The sequence below is a fragment of the Oreochromis niloticus genome, linkage group LG19, assembly GCF_001858045.2.
Source record: "Oreochromis niloticus isolate F11D_XX linkage group LG19, O_niloticus_UMD_NMBU, whole genome shotgun sequence".
Classification (NCBI taxonomy): domain Eukaryota; kingdom Metazoa; phylum Chordata; class Actinopteri; order Cichliformes; family Cichlidae; genus Oreochromis; species Oreochromis niloticus.
The window spans coordinates 17906001-17926418 of record NC_031983.2 but is presented as its reverse complement, the minus strand read 5'-3'; the positions used below and the strand labels follow the sequence as shown (position 1 = coordinate 17926418).

The 20418-nt window shown below is 38.8% G+C and overlaps 1 protein-coding gene across 1 annotated transcript; it reads left to right on the top strand.

Annotated features, from left to right (window-relative positions):
* The first annotated feature begins 4151 nt into the window (after window positions 1–4151).
* On the top strand, window positions 4152–19671 carry LOC100709687 (programmed cell death protein 10). The gene is made up of 8 exons (XM_003442912.4): window positions 4152–4276; window positions 5747–5968; window positions 9923–9976; window positions 14161–14278; window positions 15362–15488; window positions 16588–16666; window positions 16766–16848; window positions 18806–19671. Exons 2-8 carry the CDS (start codon window positions 5879–5881, stop codon window positions 18885–18887), a joined length of 633 nt encoding a protein of 210 aa, XP_003442960.1. The 5' UTR covers window positions 4152–4276; window positions 5747–5878; the 3' UTR covers window positions 18888–19671.
* The last annotated feature ends 747 nt before the right edge of the window (window positions 19672–20418 follow it).

The following is a 20418-nucleotide window of genomic DNA, read 5'->3' as shown; positions in this document are numbered from 1 at the left end:
AGGGTAGTCTGCACCAGTGTAACAGGGTAGACCGGAATTGGCAATGATTTTGGAGCGTGTGTTTCACTTTTGCAATGAGCCAATGGCTGTGGTTGGGCGGGGTTAACTAAAGGCAGGTGTATCTGATTCTGCTTCTACTTTAGTCTACATATGCCATGTACTGCAAACACTGCTGTCACATTTTTTCTCTCTCTGTACAGGTATGTTACATAGCCCAGATTTAAGATGGTTTAGATTAACATCAATGTGTTTATAGTAGATGTTCTTTTGAGGTGCTGCGAGTAGATGTAGCTGTATGTTTTTCCACATTTTCATTCTCAGTGCAGGCCAGTCTCTGTTAAATGCTGCAGCTTGAAGGCAGAGCTGGCCTGCTGAGCCTGGGGTGGTTGCTGGCCGACTCGACACAGGGTGGTGGTTCTGGGAGGACCTGTTGGAATTTGTCAGCATGCTAGTGTCTAGCCACCCTGTGGCAAAAGTGGCCCTAGCCTTGGACTATGTGTTTTGTTCCTTCTGCAAATGGGATGCTGGACTGTATTATATATTATAGCTGGGACTGTTTCTCATGAGAGTATGTCATTTTTTGCCCTCAGCTGAGTCTGTGTGTTACACCAAAAAGCAATTATGATAAATGATTTCCATAAGGCCCACTAGATTTGCACAGCAGCTTTATTTTAAGTTACTGATTATCTACAAGTGTTCTAAATGTGTATGCATTTGTATGCTGATTGGGGAAATAACATTATTTAATTTTCTCTGGAGGTCCCTTGAAGGTTCCGCAAAACTAACCTTGAGCGAATGTACATTCACAAAGTGTGTGTAATCAGATTAGTAAAATGAATCTGTAAGCATGCGAGTATAATGGCTGAAAAGCCTTAAAGTTATGCATTGAAAATGCAAACAAGTTACCAGTTGCAGCTCACCCAGCTTTCTAGTTGGCTGTCTTTTTATATGTGACTTTTGTAACACTTCTCCTGTGGCAGTTCCACAAAAATATATTTATGGCATGATTTCTGTAGTAAAACCAGTTCAGTACTGTCCAATCAACACATGTACAAGTTGGTAATTTAACTGTTTTATAATATTACCTTTAATTTATCCTGCTGTAAATGTCACTGAAATTGACAATGTCCTTTTCAAGAGTAACGTCAGCAAGAAGCGAGCAATAATTACAAGTAGCAACTGAACATAAACACACAAATACAGATGGGGCTCATTACATCCAGTCAAAATAGGTACAATTCAAACTGACCTGAGAGACTTTGGTAAGCTGTATGTGTTTTTACAATTCTAGCAAATATCATCTTAGAGTAGCAGCACACAGTTCCCCAAAACAGCAGCTGACCAGTGAAGAATAGTGGTTTATTGACTGAGAGCAGCTCTAATCATCTAACAGCTGGCTGACTGCTGGAGAGCCTTGGATGACAAGCAAACAGCAGCCACTAGCTCTGGGAGGAAAACCAACACCGATAACTAAACGTAAATATACATATGAACAATCATAATATGTCACTTTACATTCAAATAATCTATAACATCTATGTCTTTTTACTTAATGTTTTTTTTTTTTTTTTTAAATTTGACTAATAATGGGCAAAGCCATGGTGTGCGAGACCACGGTAGCGTTATTAAATGTTAAGAAAAATAAAGCTGCCCACATAATCGGCACTTTATTCACACCAAGTAAATAAACTGTTTCTGGACTTTAATGCACAAGAAGGTAAACTTTAAGTGGCCCTGTCTCCTGATAGAAATATTTGCATAGCCTTAAATCATAAAAATATAATAATCATAAAAACAGATCTCTTGGGGCCCCCTCCTGGCAGGTTTATGTAAATGAAGAGTGAGACGAAAGGTCACACAAACTCGTTTCCTGTGCACAAACAAATTATTAACTGAGAGGTAGTAGCGAACGATGGAAACACCAGCTTAGTCTTAGAATAGTGCCAACTAGCCAAAAGCAGCTGGCTGACCATCTGCAGCATTAATCATATAATCTACAACTCCAGAGGCAGCATACCATTGGCCACTTTTAGATCTTGGTACTACTTCAAACTCATTATTACTGTTTCATAGTAAACTCTTTGGTTGAAATTTTGACTAACATCACAAGACAACCATGAAAACCAATTAAGCTGCAGGCTAGCCCTCATCACTCAGTGGAGGCCAAACACTAGATACAATTCACTTTTGTTACACGCAATAGATAATCTTGGTTTATTTCAGTTTATTTTTATTTGTTCTTGGGCAAACTGGATTGGCTGAGATTAAAGTTAAGCTTCATAACTTTTTTATTTTATTTGACTTTATTGTCTGAAGTGCTGTCCATATATTCTGAATAGGATATTTCACTTGTCTTTATGAACACATTTTACATTTTTTAAAAAGGTTTATAAAAGTATTATTTCATTCATTTTTTGTTTTATTTTAAAAGTTACAGTGCTGTGAAAAAATATTCCCACCTTTTCTGACTTCTTAGTTTTAAAAAGCTTTCCAAACCTACTTGGGCCTACGTAAAAAAAAAAAAAGAAACCCCCAACAAACCTCTCATGAATTAACTTTGATTAGAAAGCTGAATTCCACTAGCCTCACCCAGGCCTGATTACTGCCAGGCCTCTTAAATCAAGAAATCACTTAATTAGAAGACACTAAATTAGACTAAAAGATCTCAAAAAGCAACACATCATGCCACGATCTAAAGAAACAGCTGAGAAGCAAAGTCATTTACATCTACCTGTCTGAAAATGGATTAAAAGCCATTTCTAAGGCCTTGGTACTCCAGTTAACCATGATGAGAGCTGTTATCCTCAAATTGGGACAGTGGTAAATCTTCCCAGGAGTGGCCAGCCTACCAAAGTAACCCCAAGAACGCATCAGTGACTCATCCAGGAGGTCACAAAAGAACCCAGGACAACATCTAAAGGACGGCAGGCCTCACTTGCTTCAGTTAAAGTCAGAGTTCATGACATAATAATAAGGAGACTGGGAGGAACATGACATGTATGGTAGAGTTTCAAGGTAAAACGCACTGCTGACCAAAAGACATTTACACATTTACAACACAACCTATCTTGGTGATCCTCAATACTTTTGGAAAATTATTCTGTGGACTGATGAGATCAAAGTTGAACTTTGTGGAAGGTTTAAGTCCCGTTACATCTGGTGAAAAATAGGACAGGATTTAATTTAAAACAAAAAACATCACACCAACAGTAAGACATGGTACTGGTAGTGTGATGGCCTGAGGTCTGCTTTGCTAAAGCTGCAGTTACTTATTATTTTGTAGATTCAATGGATTATTATAAATCAGCTATGAGCAATATCTAAGTAACACCTGTCATTGATTCAATTATTATGGTCCAACAACACAGTGTGTATGATTCTGTCAGTCATTCTACATAATGAGTACATTCACTTGTTTATTTACGCTTGTGCACTACAGTGGTTTTACAACTTTAATTTAAGCAAATAGTTTGGGTGCCTTTTTCCACTTTGAAAGCAACATTTACCAAATCAAATTGTGTTTAAATTCTTGGGAAGCACCACACCACCACAGCTGAATGTCTGTCTCCATCTCACCATCTCCCTAGGATCCTTTCTCTCATACCAACACTTTGCCTTCACTATGAAATTTTGTTATGGTCCTCCTCTTTACCTGCTCCATGGCAGCTCCATATTCAACACCTATTCTACAATATATCCACTGCCCCCTCCTCTGCACATGTCCAAAACCATCTCAGCCTTACCTCTCTGACTTGGCCTCAGAGCAGCCTTACCTCTCTGACTTGGCCTCAGAGGCTCAACCTCAGCTGTTTCATTTCTTACCCTGTCCAACCTGCTCACAGTGCATCTGCATTGCATTGTAAACATTAGTCAAAATGAAATTAAGCCCAACAAGGAACTGAAGGACACAGTGGAGCTGAGCTGAGCTGTGATGCTGCCATACTGCTGTCTCAGTCCTCAGAAGTCTGGACTCCCCTGAGAACTTACTGAGTCCGAAGGAGAGAAACGCCCGTGTGATATTTTTATCATGAGAAGACAAGACTTCCGCAAAGTAACTCAAAACTCTACTACGTGTACAATGTAACTATTTAAATGACGTCAGAGTCGCTTAATTTATCTGCTCTTTGATTGGACGGTGTGTGTTTACGTAGCAACGGTCCGGAAGATGTCGCTGGGGCCAGTCCTAAAAAACTTCCGCCTTAAGTTGTAGAGAAAACACAGCAGCTAAAAAGGCTATCGACGGCGTAACCATCCCATTTACGAAGTCAGACAAAAGGTAGATACCTGCTCACATTTTTGACACATACTGTAATGACACATTTGTCCTAAACCAGCCGGTTGGCGTGTTTTAGGATCTCAAAAAATATAAATCCAGAAATTACCAGAGCTAGCACGGAAGCTCGGCTCTTCACTGCTAGCAGTTCGCTACCATCGATATGGTCGGCCATAGGCCTCAGGTTGATATTTTTACGGGTAGATCGCGATAAATATAATACTATACCTACCCATTTGTTCTGACTCTTGATTTTAACAGTCTTAAGAAAAATAGCCAGCACAATGTAACGTCTACTTTATATCTACTGGGTTAGCTACGTCCAGTTAGCCGAGTCTCAAATACCTGGGCTTGTATACATCCAGTAAGCTGCTTAAGTGGTTGGGTTAGCCAGCTACCATCGCGTTTGGTTGAAAAATAGTAATGTTAGTCTAGTTTATGTCTGAGAAAAAAATCTAAACATTTGTTTAATGTAAACTTAATGACATCGAGAAGTATTTGGCTAGCCTAGCTGAATACCCCAAATGGTATTTAGGAGGCTAATGTCTGATCTACATCGCCAAACTTTTTTTTGTTGTTAATGTAATTCCTGTCATTCCTTTTGGACTTTTACATATTTTGATATGAATCAATGCAATTATGAAACGGGTTGGTGTCTTGCTTGTAATAAGCTCTTCTATTCCGTCAACTGTCATATTTTCACATTGATGTTTGGTCATTGAAGGTTTGCTGTCATCAGCCAGGTAACTGTGCCACTCCCCTTCTCCAGACTCACAAAAGAGCAGTGTTTGAATGGCAATGGCAGCTTTATTTATATAACACATTTCCTCTTGCGTAAACGTGATTAACACAAATGATGGAAACATTAAAAACCTGTGTAGGTTTGACAGTCTCTTAAGGCAGTCAAAACGGCAAAATAAAACTTTTTGGGAAAACCTAAGGTTTTGAGTCAGCGAGCAGCTTGTTCCAAAGAACAGGAGCACAGTAGCAGAAAGACCACTCGGCAAACTTGGATCTGATTTGAGAAATATTTAAAAGATCTGCACCTGATGACCTGAGAGGTTTGATTGGGTTAACAGTGAGTCAGAGATAGGGAGGGGGGCAAGCCATTGAGAGCTTTATGAACTAATAGGAAGCTTTTGAAATGACTTCAATACTGGTCAATAGTATTAACTACTAATAATATGGTCAGTGTGGTTTTCCTTTTGTCTGAACATTATAGAAAATGCTAGTTAAACAGTATTGAGTCGGCATTGCAGAATAAATATCTGACATTAATGAATTAGACATTACAGTGCATAAATACCAAGTACAAATAGAGGTTATAAGGAATGTGTCATAGTGATTTTATAAGTTATATTTATTATTTCGTATGTTTGTTAGGGTGTTGAGAAGTTTTAGTTGTGGATCTATTTTTATAAATCCAGTCTCTTCATTTACACTGTTTTACTGTCTCACATTTTTCTTCTTCAGGCTACTATACTCTGGAGTTTGGGTGGTTTTGAGCGTGTGTGTGTGAGTGTGACTGGTTGAGTGCATGTGTGAGTGTATGTGAGCTGCAGATTCTTCCTCACTGTTACAACCAGAGCTGCTCCTCCCTGGAGGATGACAATGGAGGAGATGAAGAATGAAGCGGAGACAAACTCCATGGTATCCATGACGCTGTACGCCGTGATGTATCCAGTTTTCAATGAGGTAAAATCTCCAAAAGTTGAATCTGTTCATCTGGACGTAGCGTTTTGTGGGAGAAACGTTTCGTCACTCATCCAAGTGACTTCTTCAGTCTCAGCTGACTGCAGGTTTCCCCAAACCTTATAAACAGTACATTTGCATAATGACTGAAACCAGCCCACTGAAGGAACAATGGGCTGTGAGGTCAGTTCCTTAATCATAATTATGCAAATTCCCATGAGGTAAAATATCACATGCTGGGGACAAAGGTGCTGATAGTTTGCCTGGACATCCCCTCATCAGGAGATGTCCAGGGAAGCTATTAGCATCAGCATGCCTGTATGAGAAACCAGAGACCCAGTAACGCATTTGAAAATTTATAATAATGAATCTGCATAGCAGAAACAAAGATGCATATACAGTGCTGTGAACAAGTATTTGCCCACTTCCTGTTTTTTTGTTTTGTTTTGTTTTTGCATATTACATACAGTTACATGTTTCACATCAACAAACAAATGTAGATATTAGAAAAAGATAACCAAAGTAAATACAAAATGCAGTTTTTAAATGATGATTTCATTTATTAAGGGAGAGACTCAACTTTGATTAACCACATTTTTTGGAAAGCTGAGTAGAACGTCAATAGCCACACCCAGACCTGATTACTTGGTGAATCAAGAATGACAAAGCGAGGTAGGTAGGCTAAAAGATCTCGTAAAAAACGTGTCATACCATGATCTTAAGAAAGTCAAGAGATAAAAATGTCAGTCTGGAAAGGATTATAAAGCAATTTCTGAGGCTTTAGGACTCCAGTAAATCAAAGTGAGAACCCTTATCCGCAAATGGAGAAAACATGGAGCAGTGGTGAACCTTCCCAGGAGTGGGCACCCTACCAAAAATACCCCAAAAGCACATCAACAATGTATCCAGGAGGTCAAATGAACCCAGAACAACATGAAAAGGACTGGAGCCCTGATTTGCCTCAGTTAAGGCCTTTTTTCATGATTTAACAATAAGAAAAATGGCATGGTATGGTATGGGAGAATTTCTAGATATAAACCACTGTTGGCCAAAAGAACACAAAGGTTTGTCTCATGTCTACCAGAGTTTTGGAAGGTTTGAGTCCTGTTGCATCAGCATTTCATAAAAGAAAATCATACCAACAGTCAAACATGTCTGAGCTGCTTCAGGACCTGAATAATTTTCCATAATTGAGGGAACCACAAGTTCTGCTCCCTACCAGAAAATCTTGAAGGAGAATGTTTAGCCATCAATTCGTGCCCTGAAGCGCAAGCTCATAAAAACCAAACAAAAAATAAAATAAAGGTTTTGGGGTGGAATTGTCTAGACTTGAATCCTACTGAGATGCTTTGGCATGACCTTAGACAGGCTGTTCATGCTTGAAAATGGCTTACTTAAAAGAAGAAAAAGGAAAAAAAAAAAGTAGTATTGGCCAAACCTATTAGGTCTAGGGAGCAATTACTTTTTTACATAGGACCAGATGGATTTGGATAGTCTAATAAATTGAATCTCGGGTTATCTTCGTCTAATATAAAGAGTTGTTTGATGGTTTGAAACATGAAAACATGACAAATATGCAAAAAATTTACAACTCAGGAAGGGAGAAGTACTTCTTCATAGCGTTGACGCATCGTTTGAAGCTTTGTAAGATCCCGAAAGACGCAGGAATAAGTAGTAGGATTTAAGAGTGTAATAACAGACTGAAACAGAAGATGGCAGCAATGCATCTAAAAGGATGCCAGCTGCCGTTAAATGCCAAAGAAGAAGAAGAAGCAGTCCCCGGTATCGTAGCTGTGTCCAAATTCAGCGGCCCCATCCTTTGGAAGATGCATTTGTAGGCTGTCCAAATTCGAAGACTCCTCCAAATGCGGCCTCCAAATGCGTCCTCCTTTTGCCCAGATTTGAAGGATGGGTCGGGTGTATCTTTTGCGGCCTAACCTATCCCAGAATTCATAGCGCAGCCCAGCCAATTCCAGTTTCCAACAATGGCGGCAGCTACTTAGTTTTAATATTACTCTTTCTGGTTCACAAAATAAACTTTTAAGATATTTTCAGGCGAGAATGTAGCTGTGTAAACTTCAAATATCTGGTCGATTTATCAAGACATCACATATTTGCAAAAGTGCTCCGACGTTTTCAGAGACAAGCTGACCGGCAGGTCAAGGGTCACTAGAGCCGGCGAGAACAGCGAACTCCTGGAACAATGTTTTCAGAACGCCCATGGTCTTTCCCTACTCGGGTTAAACATGATATATAAGTCACTTAGATAACTTAAAAATTTTGTTGTTTGGCTTTTTTCAGTGTTTTATTTGTTCCTGAGTAAATCAGTTTGGCTGAGATTAAAGTTATAGTTTTCACACAGATGTCAAACAGAAAACTGATTAAACAGAAGTGTGAGATGGTAGAGAATTTACTCCAATGTCCTGTTATATTTTAGGGATCAAAGAGCAGATGTTAAAAGTTTAATAAACTATTATCTTGTCTTTATTTTTAGTTGGCACATACCTTAAACACTTCGAGCTGTAAGCTAATGATAGTTTTATAAGAGCAGATGCATGTTGGTGCAATAAGCTGTACGTTTTACGTCCAGTGGTTGCATGGTCTGATTAGTCGACTAATTGCAAAAATAATCGTTTGTGGCAGCCCCAATTGTCAAACACTTTAATGTTCGTAAGCACAATAGAAAATGTTGGATTTAAGCGGCAGATTAAAGTCACTGACTCCTGTTACTAGGTTCCAGGACGTAAAAAATTTCTCTCAGATGGCAATTTCTCATCTACACACAGTGTCCACAGAAACGGCTAAACAGCTCTTATACTTCATTAACACAGAGGTTTTATGGTTAGGTCATACATGTACATGAGCCTAACTGCCCACTTAAAACAGACATTTCTGCACTTCTTGTACCTTCTTTTGTTTCTTCCTTTGTATTTATTTATTTTTTTGTTGCGTCAGAGCAAAAGCAAAGCGTAATTGAGTGAATATGACACTTTTAGTTTGTACTCCTTTGTTTACATTTGAAGGTTTCTTAAATTTTCCAGGAAGAGTGTTCTTAATTTTTAATTTATTTACTTGTGGGATTGTTTCCCAACAATGTAAAACAGTTTGAATCTATACAAAATATGATATAGTACTTTTAAAAAAAAGATTTTTATTTTGTTGATACTTAGTTTATTTATTTGGAATTTAGTTTTTCTCCACTTTGTTTGCGTTCTTTAACTTCTTTGACTTGAAGCCTTTGCCTGGTTAGAATTGACTTTATTATATATACCTGTGTCGTGTATTTAAATACAGTTGTGTAAAGTTTTACAGTATATCATGTGTAACTTCAGACAGAAAATAAATAATATTTAAAGCAAAATAAACTCTTTATCTTCATACATCAGGAGTAAAAAGGAACCTTAAAGCTAGAACGAAACGGTTAATTGATACTGATATCGACTGATATGGAAAAAATCAATGTGATCAGATTGTTTTTCATATCATCCAGCCCTACAGAGTGGCTGTGTTTTTACATAGAGCCCAGCATTCTGGTTACACTCAGCTTAAAAGCCCAAACATATTAAATATGGTCCATAAACAGAGGCTCAAAACTTCAGTCCATGTCAAAGGGGCGTATAAGTGTTTTCATAAATGTATCAAAATAAAAATTGTTCTTTGTAAATGATTAAGTGATTATGTGCTCTCCTTTGAAAAAATGAAAAATGTAAGAGCTACTGTTGAACATGATAGATACCCACCTACAAGGAGCTGCTCAAAGACATACCAAAACTAAACTAATTTGATGCTTTTCACACGTAACTACTGTTAAGTTTAACGCAAGACTGTATAAACCTGACCTGACATCTTTAATCAGAATGCTTTAATTTAGGATGAAAAAAATGTGTATACATAACCTGTGATGGGCGCAGCATGTCCAGATTTGGCATTAACATGTTTGCTTTACCCCCTTTTTAGCTGGAGAGGATCAACCTATCAGCAGCTCAGACTCTCAGAGCAGCCTTTATAAAGGTAAGACTGTGTATCAGGCAGAAAGCCTGAGACATGAAGAGACACCTTCAAATTTTGCATCTTCTTTGGTTGTTATACCTAGGCTGCATTCCAGCTTTCGTGACACATTGCATCTGCTTTTTGTCTGATGCCCTCACCAATTATGAGTTTGTTGCTTTGGCAGAATAACAAGAGGCATGTATTCTCCTTGACTATCATGATAACAGGGTCATTGCAAAATGTGTGTCTGATGCAAACATACAAAGATAGAAGCTGCGTAAGAGTTGGATGTAGCTTCTGTTTGACTTCTGAAGTATATTCAACCTGCATTCTTTTTAATGACCACCAGGGGGCAATCCATGTGGTTGCAAAAGGATCCACACCTGTAGAAGTCTGTGGTAAAATGGTCTTGAGATTTTATTTTTCTGATGAGTGTGTGGGTTAAGTCACTCACTTTGGGTAATACTGAATAAAAAGTTAAGTCAGTTTTGTAAAATTTCATTCTAATTGTTAGATATGTGTATTATCCAGTAGAGCAGGGCGATATGACCAAAAATATATATCACAATATATATTTGAATTTCTGCGAGACAAAATACAACTCCACAACTTTACTAGCGCAAAAAAACCCCAGCCATTTATTTTCACTTAAACAAGCAGCTGTTTTTTATGTGCATTAAAGCTATATAAAAATTTAACAGTGCAAATGCAAATTCCTTGCTGAAAGTTTAACCAAAAGGCATTTCCAGTAGAAATGGGCTGACTTATCCTGAGCATAACTATGTATAATATCCACTGAAGTTAAAAAGCGGTGCTTTGCAACATTAATAATAATAATGGATTGGATTTATATAGCGCTTTTCAAGGCACCCAAAACGCTTTACAATGCCATTATTCATTCACGCACACATTCATACACTGGTGGAGGCAAGCTACGGTTGTAGCCACAGCTGCCCTGGGGCAGACTGACAGAGGCGAGGCTGCCATATCGCGCCATCGGCCCCTCTGGCCAACACCAGTAGGCGGTAGGGTAAAGTGTCTTGCCCAAGGACACAACGACCAGGACAGAAAGGCACATTAAGGAACATTAAACTGCAGTGTGCCAAATAAAAAAGTCAAATACGTATTTTTCGGACCATAAGGTGCACAGGATTATAAGGCACATTAAGCGGAACAAAGCAGTCAGATAAATCAAACTTTATTCAACTCCTTCTTCTTGCTTCCTCCACTTCTGTACCATTGATTCATTAATGCTGTATTCTATCACAGCTGCTCTATTCCCATGTTGTTGCAATATATTAATGACTAACCTCGTATTGTCGATGGATTATCTCAGTTGTTCTCCTGACTGAAGTTTGGTCCGTTTACAGCATCCTGCCATGCGATTGCATTTGTCTCCAACCATCGGGAACCCTCACGTTAACTTTTATCGAGTGGAAAAGTGTTAGTGTTCATCCTGCAGCTTCACTGTTTATGTTATGCTAACACAGCTGTGTTGCTAGCGATCACGTAGCACATCATTATATACCAGCTAGCCCAGAGGTTCCCAAAGTGTGGGGCCCGCCCCCTAGGGGGGGGCGCAGAGCCATTGCAGGGGGGGCGCGGTATGAAAAAAAAGAGCGCTTGGACACTGTGGACAAGTTTTTGACGGGGCTCCCACATAAACGCAAAGCAGGAGATGAAGCATTGCCAAATATGTTTCCAAACCAACTTCCTTCCAAGTCAAAGACAGGAAAATATGGTGAAGCATATCTTCCCTTTGGCTTCACCTGCACAAGTGCCAAGGTAGGTCTCCCCTGCAAAATTAGTTTCCCTGCGTCGGGAGCAGCGCTGGGTTCTCCAAATCATGGACAAACAGGATCCCACATTCTTGATTTTTAGTTCACAAACACTTCTTGTAATAACTGACTACTCCTGACATTTTGGACATGTTAGCTCTTTATGCAGTAAAGTTACAGTGGGATACAAATAATATTAGGCTGATCCTGCCGTAATTTGTTCCCCCTGTTCAAATCACGGACAAACAGTATCCCACAGCTGTTTATGTGTTTAAACCCATTTTGCACAGAGAGACATTTTTTGAAAAATGTATTGACAGCAATGTTGAATACTGTTACACAGGAAAAAAAACAACTACATGTTAAATAATTACACCGTGACGCCTCTGCCTTTCTAAATGGAGAGACAGTAACTGCGTGTGTATATGTAAGCGTGTAAAACCTGAAGATAGTCAGATTAACAGTATTTTGTCTCTATCTGCCATTCTGCAATTCATCTCATGTAAACAATAACGTGGCGCACAGCGTGACGTGAAAAGAGGCACATACCTTTGACGTTGCGTGACGAACTCTGTATTCCTCGTCCACACGTAAACGCAAAAAAGGAGTTTTAAATAATCTCCGTTTTCGGTGAATCGCAACGCCGTTTACGTGTTGACGAAAAGCCCAAACGCATAGAAACAGCTGCATTTTCAAAAATACCTGTGTAGTTGTGGACATACTGTAAAAGAGTTAGTAGTATATTTTATTACTACCTGTAATTTATTGCCGTTTACTTGTATTTGCTTAATTGTTTACTAAATGTTTGAGGTGTGAAATAAACCGCAATGGAGTTTGTAAACAAAATATGGTTGTGTGTGTTTGGAGGATGTGTTTGTGCGGGGGGGGCGCGAACATTTTTCTTATTACATTTAACGGAGTTAAATGTAATAAATTCTGTTTTCATGGATGCCTGGATGTTAGACTTCAGCATTGCTGCTTTACCAGGTGTAACTATGATCGTTTTATTAAAGATGAAAGAATTTAGACAGTTTTTAACTCTCAGTGATGCTGGATGTTCGTTTGACTTTGGGACCTGAAGACGACGGAGTTTAGGACCCAGATTACTCCCTGATTTATGAGCACCTTAGTCCAACAAATAGGCAATAACGACGGCCGCTTGCATGTTCTACAAAAAAAATGTGCTTTGTTGTGTATCTGACGGACAAACACCAAACCAGTTCCACATCACTGAAGTTGCACCATTTTTACAAACCAGTTCTGGTTCATCCTTTTCACTCAACAATTCGCTTTCCCCCTTCTCTTTCTCCGTTGCCGCCGTGCTTTTTCGGCCATGTGCGTATGAAAACAAAGGCACTGCGCATGCGCGTTTTACCCATATTCTATCACGATATTTAATTTTATTATTGTTGCCTAACACTGTACCGGTATTACCGTGAACAGTATAACATGGCCCAGCCCTATTATCCAGGATATGCTCATTGGCTAAGGGCAATTTCTATTGCTTTTAACTCGGAAGTAGTCAAAATCAGCTGTGTGCTTATCTGATTTATTTGTTTATTTTTGGTGAGATACAAAGTCCAGTTTTTTTTTTAACCTTATCTGGCAGGATTAGGCGCAATCTGTTGGATCTGTTAGATTTTATTCCTACTACCTTTTAATGTCGCAGGATAGGTTCTTTTTCCTTGTTGTAAAATTAATTATGTTACTGCTTTCATTTGTCCATATTTTTCTTTTTATTTGTTAGAAATAGAGCTGGCCAGAGATGTGGGGAAAAAACTCTTAGCACTCTTACCTTTATTATCAGTTATGTTTTTATGTTCTTTAAACTTGAGCACCTCAGTTTTCATACTTGGTGTTTAAATGAATTAACTCAGCAAGTATTAATAGAACATGAGAGGCACTGATATTCACACTCGTGCTGTGATTTTGACACCAGCCTGCAGTGATCAGAAGAGGTTTTTATTAATATCAGTACAACCTTCTGATTGCACTGGGATAATAGAAGCACAGTGGTCAGGCATAGATTGCTTCTATACCACTCCAGATGCCAGTTATGTTAACTGTGTGTGTGTGTGCAAATGAAATATTAATAGAGTTGAAGCTGCTTTATCATTATACGACCAAAGGGAGATTTGATCCCCTTACAGCTGTTTTACTTTGGCATTTGTGGGGCTTTTGTTCACTTGTCTCCTTGATTAGGCTCTCTGCTGCCCTCACTGCTTCCTGCGTTGTTGAATTATTCAGGTGGAGAGCTTTTGTACATTCATCTGAGCACATCACAGGGGACACCTGACTTTCAATACATTTCTGACTCTGTCCTATGCGCCTTCGGCTAAGCCCCCCTGGTGCTTTTATTGGAGAAGACAAACCGAGCGCCTTGTTTGTCTTGCTCACCTCACATGTATGACTCTCCTCTTCTGTCAGGCGGAGAGGGAGAACCCCGGCCTGACTCAGGACATCATAATGAAGATCTTGGAGAAGAAAAACGTCCAAATCAACTTCACTGAATCCCTACTGCGCATGGCAGCTGATGATGTGGAAGGTGAGTAGAGAGACGGCATTTTCACACACGCACTGCAGCTCTGAAATGTTCTTGACTTCACCTTGTAAATGTGTTATATTCTCAAAAAGGCTTTGTGTTGTCACATTATATGGTGACTCACAAAGATACAGTCATATGTCCTCTAATCTTCCCAAAGCAAACTGTATTTGCAGTACTGACAGTGTGTCTAATGATTAAGAGAAACTTGATCGTTTATCGGGATGTTGTGTTTTAAGTGGGAGAGGTTTTGTCACTGATTCAAGTGACTTCAGTCACATATCCTTACCTGGATTATTAAACATGCACCAGGACATGTCTAATATTTGGTTTAACACTGAACACCTGTTCTGATCTTTATTAAAGCAAACATTGTTCCAAGACCATTCCTCCCACGCTTTTGGAAGCTTATGTGTGAAAATGTGTGTACTCTGCAGGACACACCTGAGGGTTGAAACATAGTCAGCTGAGTTTCTAGTTAGAAAGTTAAAACTAGAATTGATACTTCTGTATTTAGGGCAGGTGCGTGCTATTTGTTGTTTACATACAGTCAAATAAAATACACCACCCTGAAACTGGATTCCAGATATTTGATTTGCCGGGGACACAATACTTGGTCAGGATTTGATTTCCTTTTCTTTCTTTCTTTCTTATCCTGTTTTCCATGTCCAATTCTAAAGTGTTTTGGTTTGGCAGCTTATGAAAACATAATTCTACATCCCATTTACACACACAAAACAGCTTTATTTTTGCAGTTGATAATAAGACACCTTTATGTAATTCAAAATCTGTAGAGAGCCATGAATTAGTTTTTCTCTCTGGTGCGCACAGATTTTTATGAGAGGAAAATGTTTCTAAGATGCTGTGCTGCTTAATGGTATTTTCATGCATCAAATTGTGCTAATGTCAGTGCAAGTACAGGCTTGTGTTGTTTTTCGATACAGCCTCACTTTAGATGCTATGTTAAGATGCTGTGTTAGATGCTGTAAATCATCTAGTCTTTCTGAGTGTGCTAAACGCCTTTTTTTTTGTGTGTGTGTGTGTGTGTGTGTGTGTTTTGTTTTGTTTTTTTCACCTCACCCGCAGAGTTCATGATTGACCGACCTGAGCAGGAGTTCCAGGACCTAAATGAGAAGGCCAGAGCTCTTAAACACATCCTCAGCAAAATCCCAGATGAGATCAATGACAGAGTACGCTTCCTACAAACTATCAAGTGAGTGCGAATGCACAGACACGCTCCAGGGTTTCCACCAGCTTTGCAACCCATAGGGTCTATGCAACATAATTTTTTTCCTGTTTGTTTCGCTTTCATACCAAAACACTTTTTATACAATAAAAATATTTGCAAAGGCCAAATTACAAATGAAAGCAGAATTGCACATATGCAATTTTACCATTCTTTCTCTTCACACAAATAGAAATGGGCACCATAGTATTTGCATACTACTATAATGCAGGGGTGTGTGGTTAAAATTTTCACTTCCTCTTCCTTATAAGAGGCGTGACTCTTTATCTATATATTTGTTTTTAACTGCTATCTCTGTTTTATTATTGGAAAGCACTTTGGTCAACTTTGTTGTTTTTAAAGTGCTATATAAATAAAGTTGGATTGGATTGGATATTTAATAACTATTTCAAGAATCATACATTGAAATTTGCTGAGTTGAGATCTATTTTTTTGTTATAACTGTTAATTTATAACAATGCAGTGCTGGATTTTTTTTCTATGCTCTAATAAACGTTATAGGGAGATTGTTCAAAGATGGATAAAAACTGGTAAATATGGTTTTTTATGCTTGCATTCTTCTTAAGACCCATTAGCTGTTTTAAATTTTCCGTCACATCTTCCAAATGGACACCTTACACTTTTCCTGTGGCCCTTTTGTTTGAAATTGTGTAGTAATACACCTGGAAAATGCTGCTAAATTGGATTTTGTTTTGAAAATTCTACAACAGTCATTGAAGACCTTTGGAGAAATATTGAGCAAAATGTTCAAACATTTTTCACAGTGCATGATTCCGGTTTCCTAAAAAAGATTATTGATTTAACACAATTCAGTAGGCTACATCCTGAGTTTGCATAAATTCAGTATTGCTAGTATCTATCTGATACCAATACCTGCGTTGGTATCGATACTGTCGATATTTGGATCCATCCAACAAGCTCTAGCAGACACCTCTAATAGATGTTGGAGATATATCGGGGGAAGGTTGAGGTAGTGCTTGATTCCGATTTTATCCTTTAGCTTCTTGGTTGAATTTGCGTAAAAAAAAATACAGAACTCTCACTAGTGTTTAATTTTACTTCACAGAGACATTGCCAGCGCCATAAAAGAGCTCCTGGACACAGTCAACAATGTCATTAAAAAATATCAGTACCAGAATCGCAGAGTGAGTAATGAAGATGCTACAATTACTACTACTTGAATTATTTCACATTTTTCCCTCATTTCAAATGGATGTTTTTTGCTTTATTTTCTACTTGGCAAGGCCCTGGAACACCAGAAAAAGGAGTTTGTGAAATACTCCAAAAGTTTCAGTGACACCCTCAAAACATACTTCAAAGATGGAAAGTAAGTATGGCACCATGTGTTATGCCTCAGCTAATCAGTACCCTGTTTTTTGAAGACAGATTCTATTGAAGAAAGAGTTTTCAAGTAAACTAGAAAATATGCATGTGCATTAAAACATAAAAAGGGTAGGTAATCTCTGTGTGCCTGTCATGTTATGTGTGTCACTGTTAAACATGTGAAAATTTATTTTCTAAAACTGCCGGCCTGTTGTTGCATATGGTATGCATGTAGATATTTTCACAATAAAAGTTAAGAAACCAGTGGTTTCTAAACACAAACGAAACAGTTCCAGAAAGTGTTGAATATTAAAAGCACAATTTAGTGATTTATCAAGCTATTATACTAAAAAATGGCTAGTTATGCTACATTAACACTGGAAATTAAAACTATGAGCTTGCATTATGGACTTGAGGCACTGGTTTTGAGAATAGGGGTGGAGTAGATTGATGATATAAATGGGGGACTCACCTCATAAAGCCATAAACTGATTTTAGACTGATAACTACACCTCATTGGAAGCCATTGCAGATGCATTTTGGACAGAGGTGGAGGTAAATAATAGATCCTTTTAAACAGACAAGAAAATGGAGCATTACAATAATCTAAGCAGGTGAAGATGAAGGCGTGAACAAGCTTCTCCAGTTCACTTTTGAGACATCAGTTCTGAGTTTAGCAATATTTTTTTAAATGCAAAAAGAAAGAGTGGTTCAAAGTCTTTGAGGGGAAAAAGGCTCCCTGGAGCAATAATTAGAGACTCCGTCTTGTCTGTGTTGAGCTACAAAAAAGAATTTGCTATCCAACCATTTATGGCATTAAAACAGTCGGTTAAAATGGACAGTTGATCCAATTCATAAGGTTTAAAGCAGAGGTGCAGTTGAATGTCATCCGCAAACAGATGTTAGATAGATTTAAAAATACTAATAGTATGGCCGAATGGTAGAATATAAAATGAAATAATAAGAGACTTAAACAAGAGCCCTGTGGAACGCCACATGAATACCCAGCTAAAGGTCCCAGTGAAACAAATGTGTTCTATCAGGACCACTCCAAGATAGCACATGTGGTTTAAATGGTGGATGAAGATTTGATGATCAACTGTATCAGTGGCTGAGCTAAGATCCAGCAAAACAAGACATCAACAGTCACCTGTATCTACAGCTATCAGAATTTGAGACTTTAAGGAGAGCTGTTTCTGTGGAGTGTAACATCCTAAAACCACAGTTATCTGGAATATCGACCTTCTCTAACACCTTGTTTAACTGTCTCAGCAACGTTTTTAAATATTTTAGCAATTAAAGGAAGTTTTGAAATAGGTCTATAACTTGTGTGTAGTGCTGGTTGGATAACCCCCTGTTTAAAGCACTTGGGGGGGACAGTCTTGCATCAAAGAGCAATTTATGAGTGTGACCACAGAAAACCCAACAGAGTCAAAAACTTGGGGTTTCATGGTTGTGGGTAAGATATCAGTTGGGCTAGTTGAGGGTTTTATTTCAGTTAATATTTCAGATATAGCCACCAGAGAAATTGAGTGAAAAGATTCCATATTTTGGCATGTGGGAGACTGTGATTGAAGGGGCAAAATGTTAACGTTACTGCAGTCCTTATTTGGGAAAACTGGTGCATGTGGTTTTGTAGGAGGAACTAGCTCATAGTTCATTATCATCAGATTAATAATAACTAATGCAAAGTGTTGTAAGGTATGACTTTTGTCCGTGTGCAAACAAAGTGTCATCCTGTTTTGTGTCAACCATGGATAAAGTTGTTAGAGAGGGTCACAGGAGCGTCCATGCTTGCAGGACTTCTACTTCTATTGTTTAGATTTGAATATCCTCAGCCGATTAGATGGGGCAAAGCAGCTTTTCCACTCTTGTTCTAAAGTTGTTGTTCACACTGTTGTGCTGTGTATATGATGTTCTCCAGTGAGTTTTCACAAGCTATAATTTTTCTTTGTTCCCAGGGCAATAAATGTCTTCATCAGTGCAAACCGGCTCATCCACCAAACCAACCTCATACTGCAGACCTTCAAAACCGTGGCCTAGCCCCCCACCCCACCCCGACCCCACCCAAGAGACCACAGAGCCCCCCCTTCTCATTGTCCCTTGGGGAACAACTGCTAGAATGGCAGAGGCTTGAAGAGCACCTCACCCATATATGTAAATTAGAGTTGATTTTTAGGGTTGGGGTCGATGTCATTGGAGTCGAGATTCTAGATTCCAGTTCAAGAGACTGAAAAGTGCCATTTGTGTTTTTTTCAATGACGATTTTCCAGTCTTGAAGTGGAACTGAACAGGGGCCCAAAGTCTTGGTTAATTGATTTTATTTGGACAGTTTTAATTTATAACCCAAAACTTGTTTGGGAGGTGGTGAGGCGAGGTGTTCATTAAAGACTAATTGCCATTTTTCTAATATATTCATGTTGATCATTTTACTTTTAGCTTTTCAGTCATGGCTACACATCTGAGAATACATCCAGTAGGGATTGTTCTCAGTCGTCTATACCAGTTTTCTCTTCTCGCCTCCTATTTGTGTCATTTTTGCCATGGGCTGTATGGATTGACAGAAGCACCTGGCTGCAGGTCAAACAGTTGCGAGGAGAGGAAGCAGAGTTGGACATTTGAGAGGCAGATTTCGTTTCTCTTTATTATCAGAAGAAAGAAAGCCAAAAGACTTCCAGCACAGTGTGCGCCTTACCAAGTCCTGTAACATTCCCTCCTCTCAAGAGTGTAATGAAGTGGAGCCAGTCCCTGCTGTTGAGGGATGTAGAGAGAAAAGAGTTCTGTATTTAACTGGTTGCAAATGTTCAATAAATAGTTTCCAAATGATGATGCTTTTTTATCTGTGTCCGTGTCCAGTGTGTGTGGGGTCAACTTTTCTGTGTGAGTGGGAGAGGATTTGCTTTGCAGTGGCATGGCCTGAAAAATAGATGTGTGGTCACATTGTTTTATTCAAAAAAGGATTTTACCATTTCAAATGGTCAGTTTGAAAATGGTTGAGCCGTTGCTGGAAGAAGATACGAGGGATGGGATTTCTATTCATCTCTGTACTTTCTCAAAAACAGTGAACCTATCAGATCAGGGTTGGGGAACTCCAGGCCTCAAGGGCCAGTGTCCTGCAGGTTTTAGATCTCACCCTGGGTCAACACACCTGAATCAAATGATTAGTTCATTACCAGGCCTCTGGAGAACTACAAGACATGTTGAGGAGGTAATTTAGCCATTTGAATCAGCTGTGTTGGATCAAGGACACATCTAAAACCTGCAGGACACCGGCCCTCGAGGCCTGGAGTTCCCCAGTCCTGTATTAGATGAATCAAAGAGAAGCTTATGTGCCATTTTAATCTATATACAGTAATCACTGGATTTAGAGAAAAAAAAAAATTCTATTGATGTCTTACAGCATAACGACCACCTAAAAATGTGATCGTGTTATTTACAATAGTTAAATTCTGAAATATTTCTCGGTATTTTGGCACAAACTGTAATGTAAATTGCAATGAATTTGATCTCTAAACATCCAACAGCCATGACATTTTGATGAGCAGACCCATACTGAGCATCCCAAATGCAAACT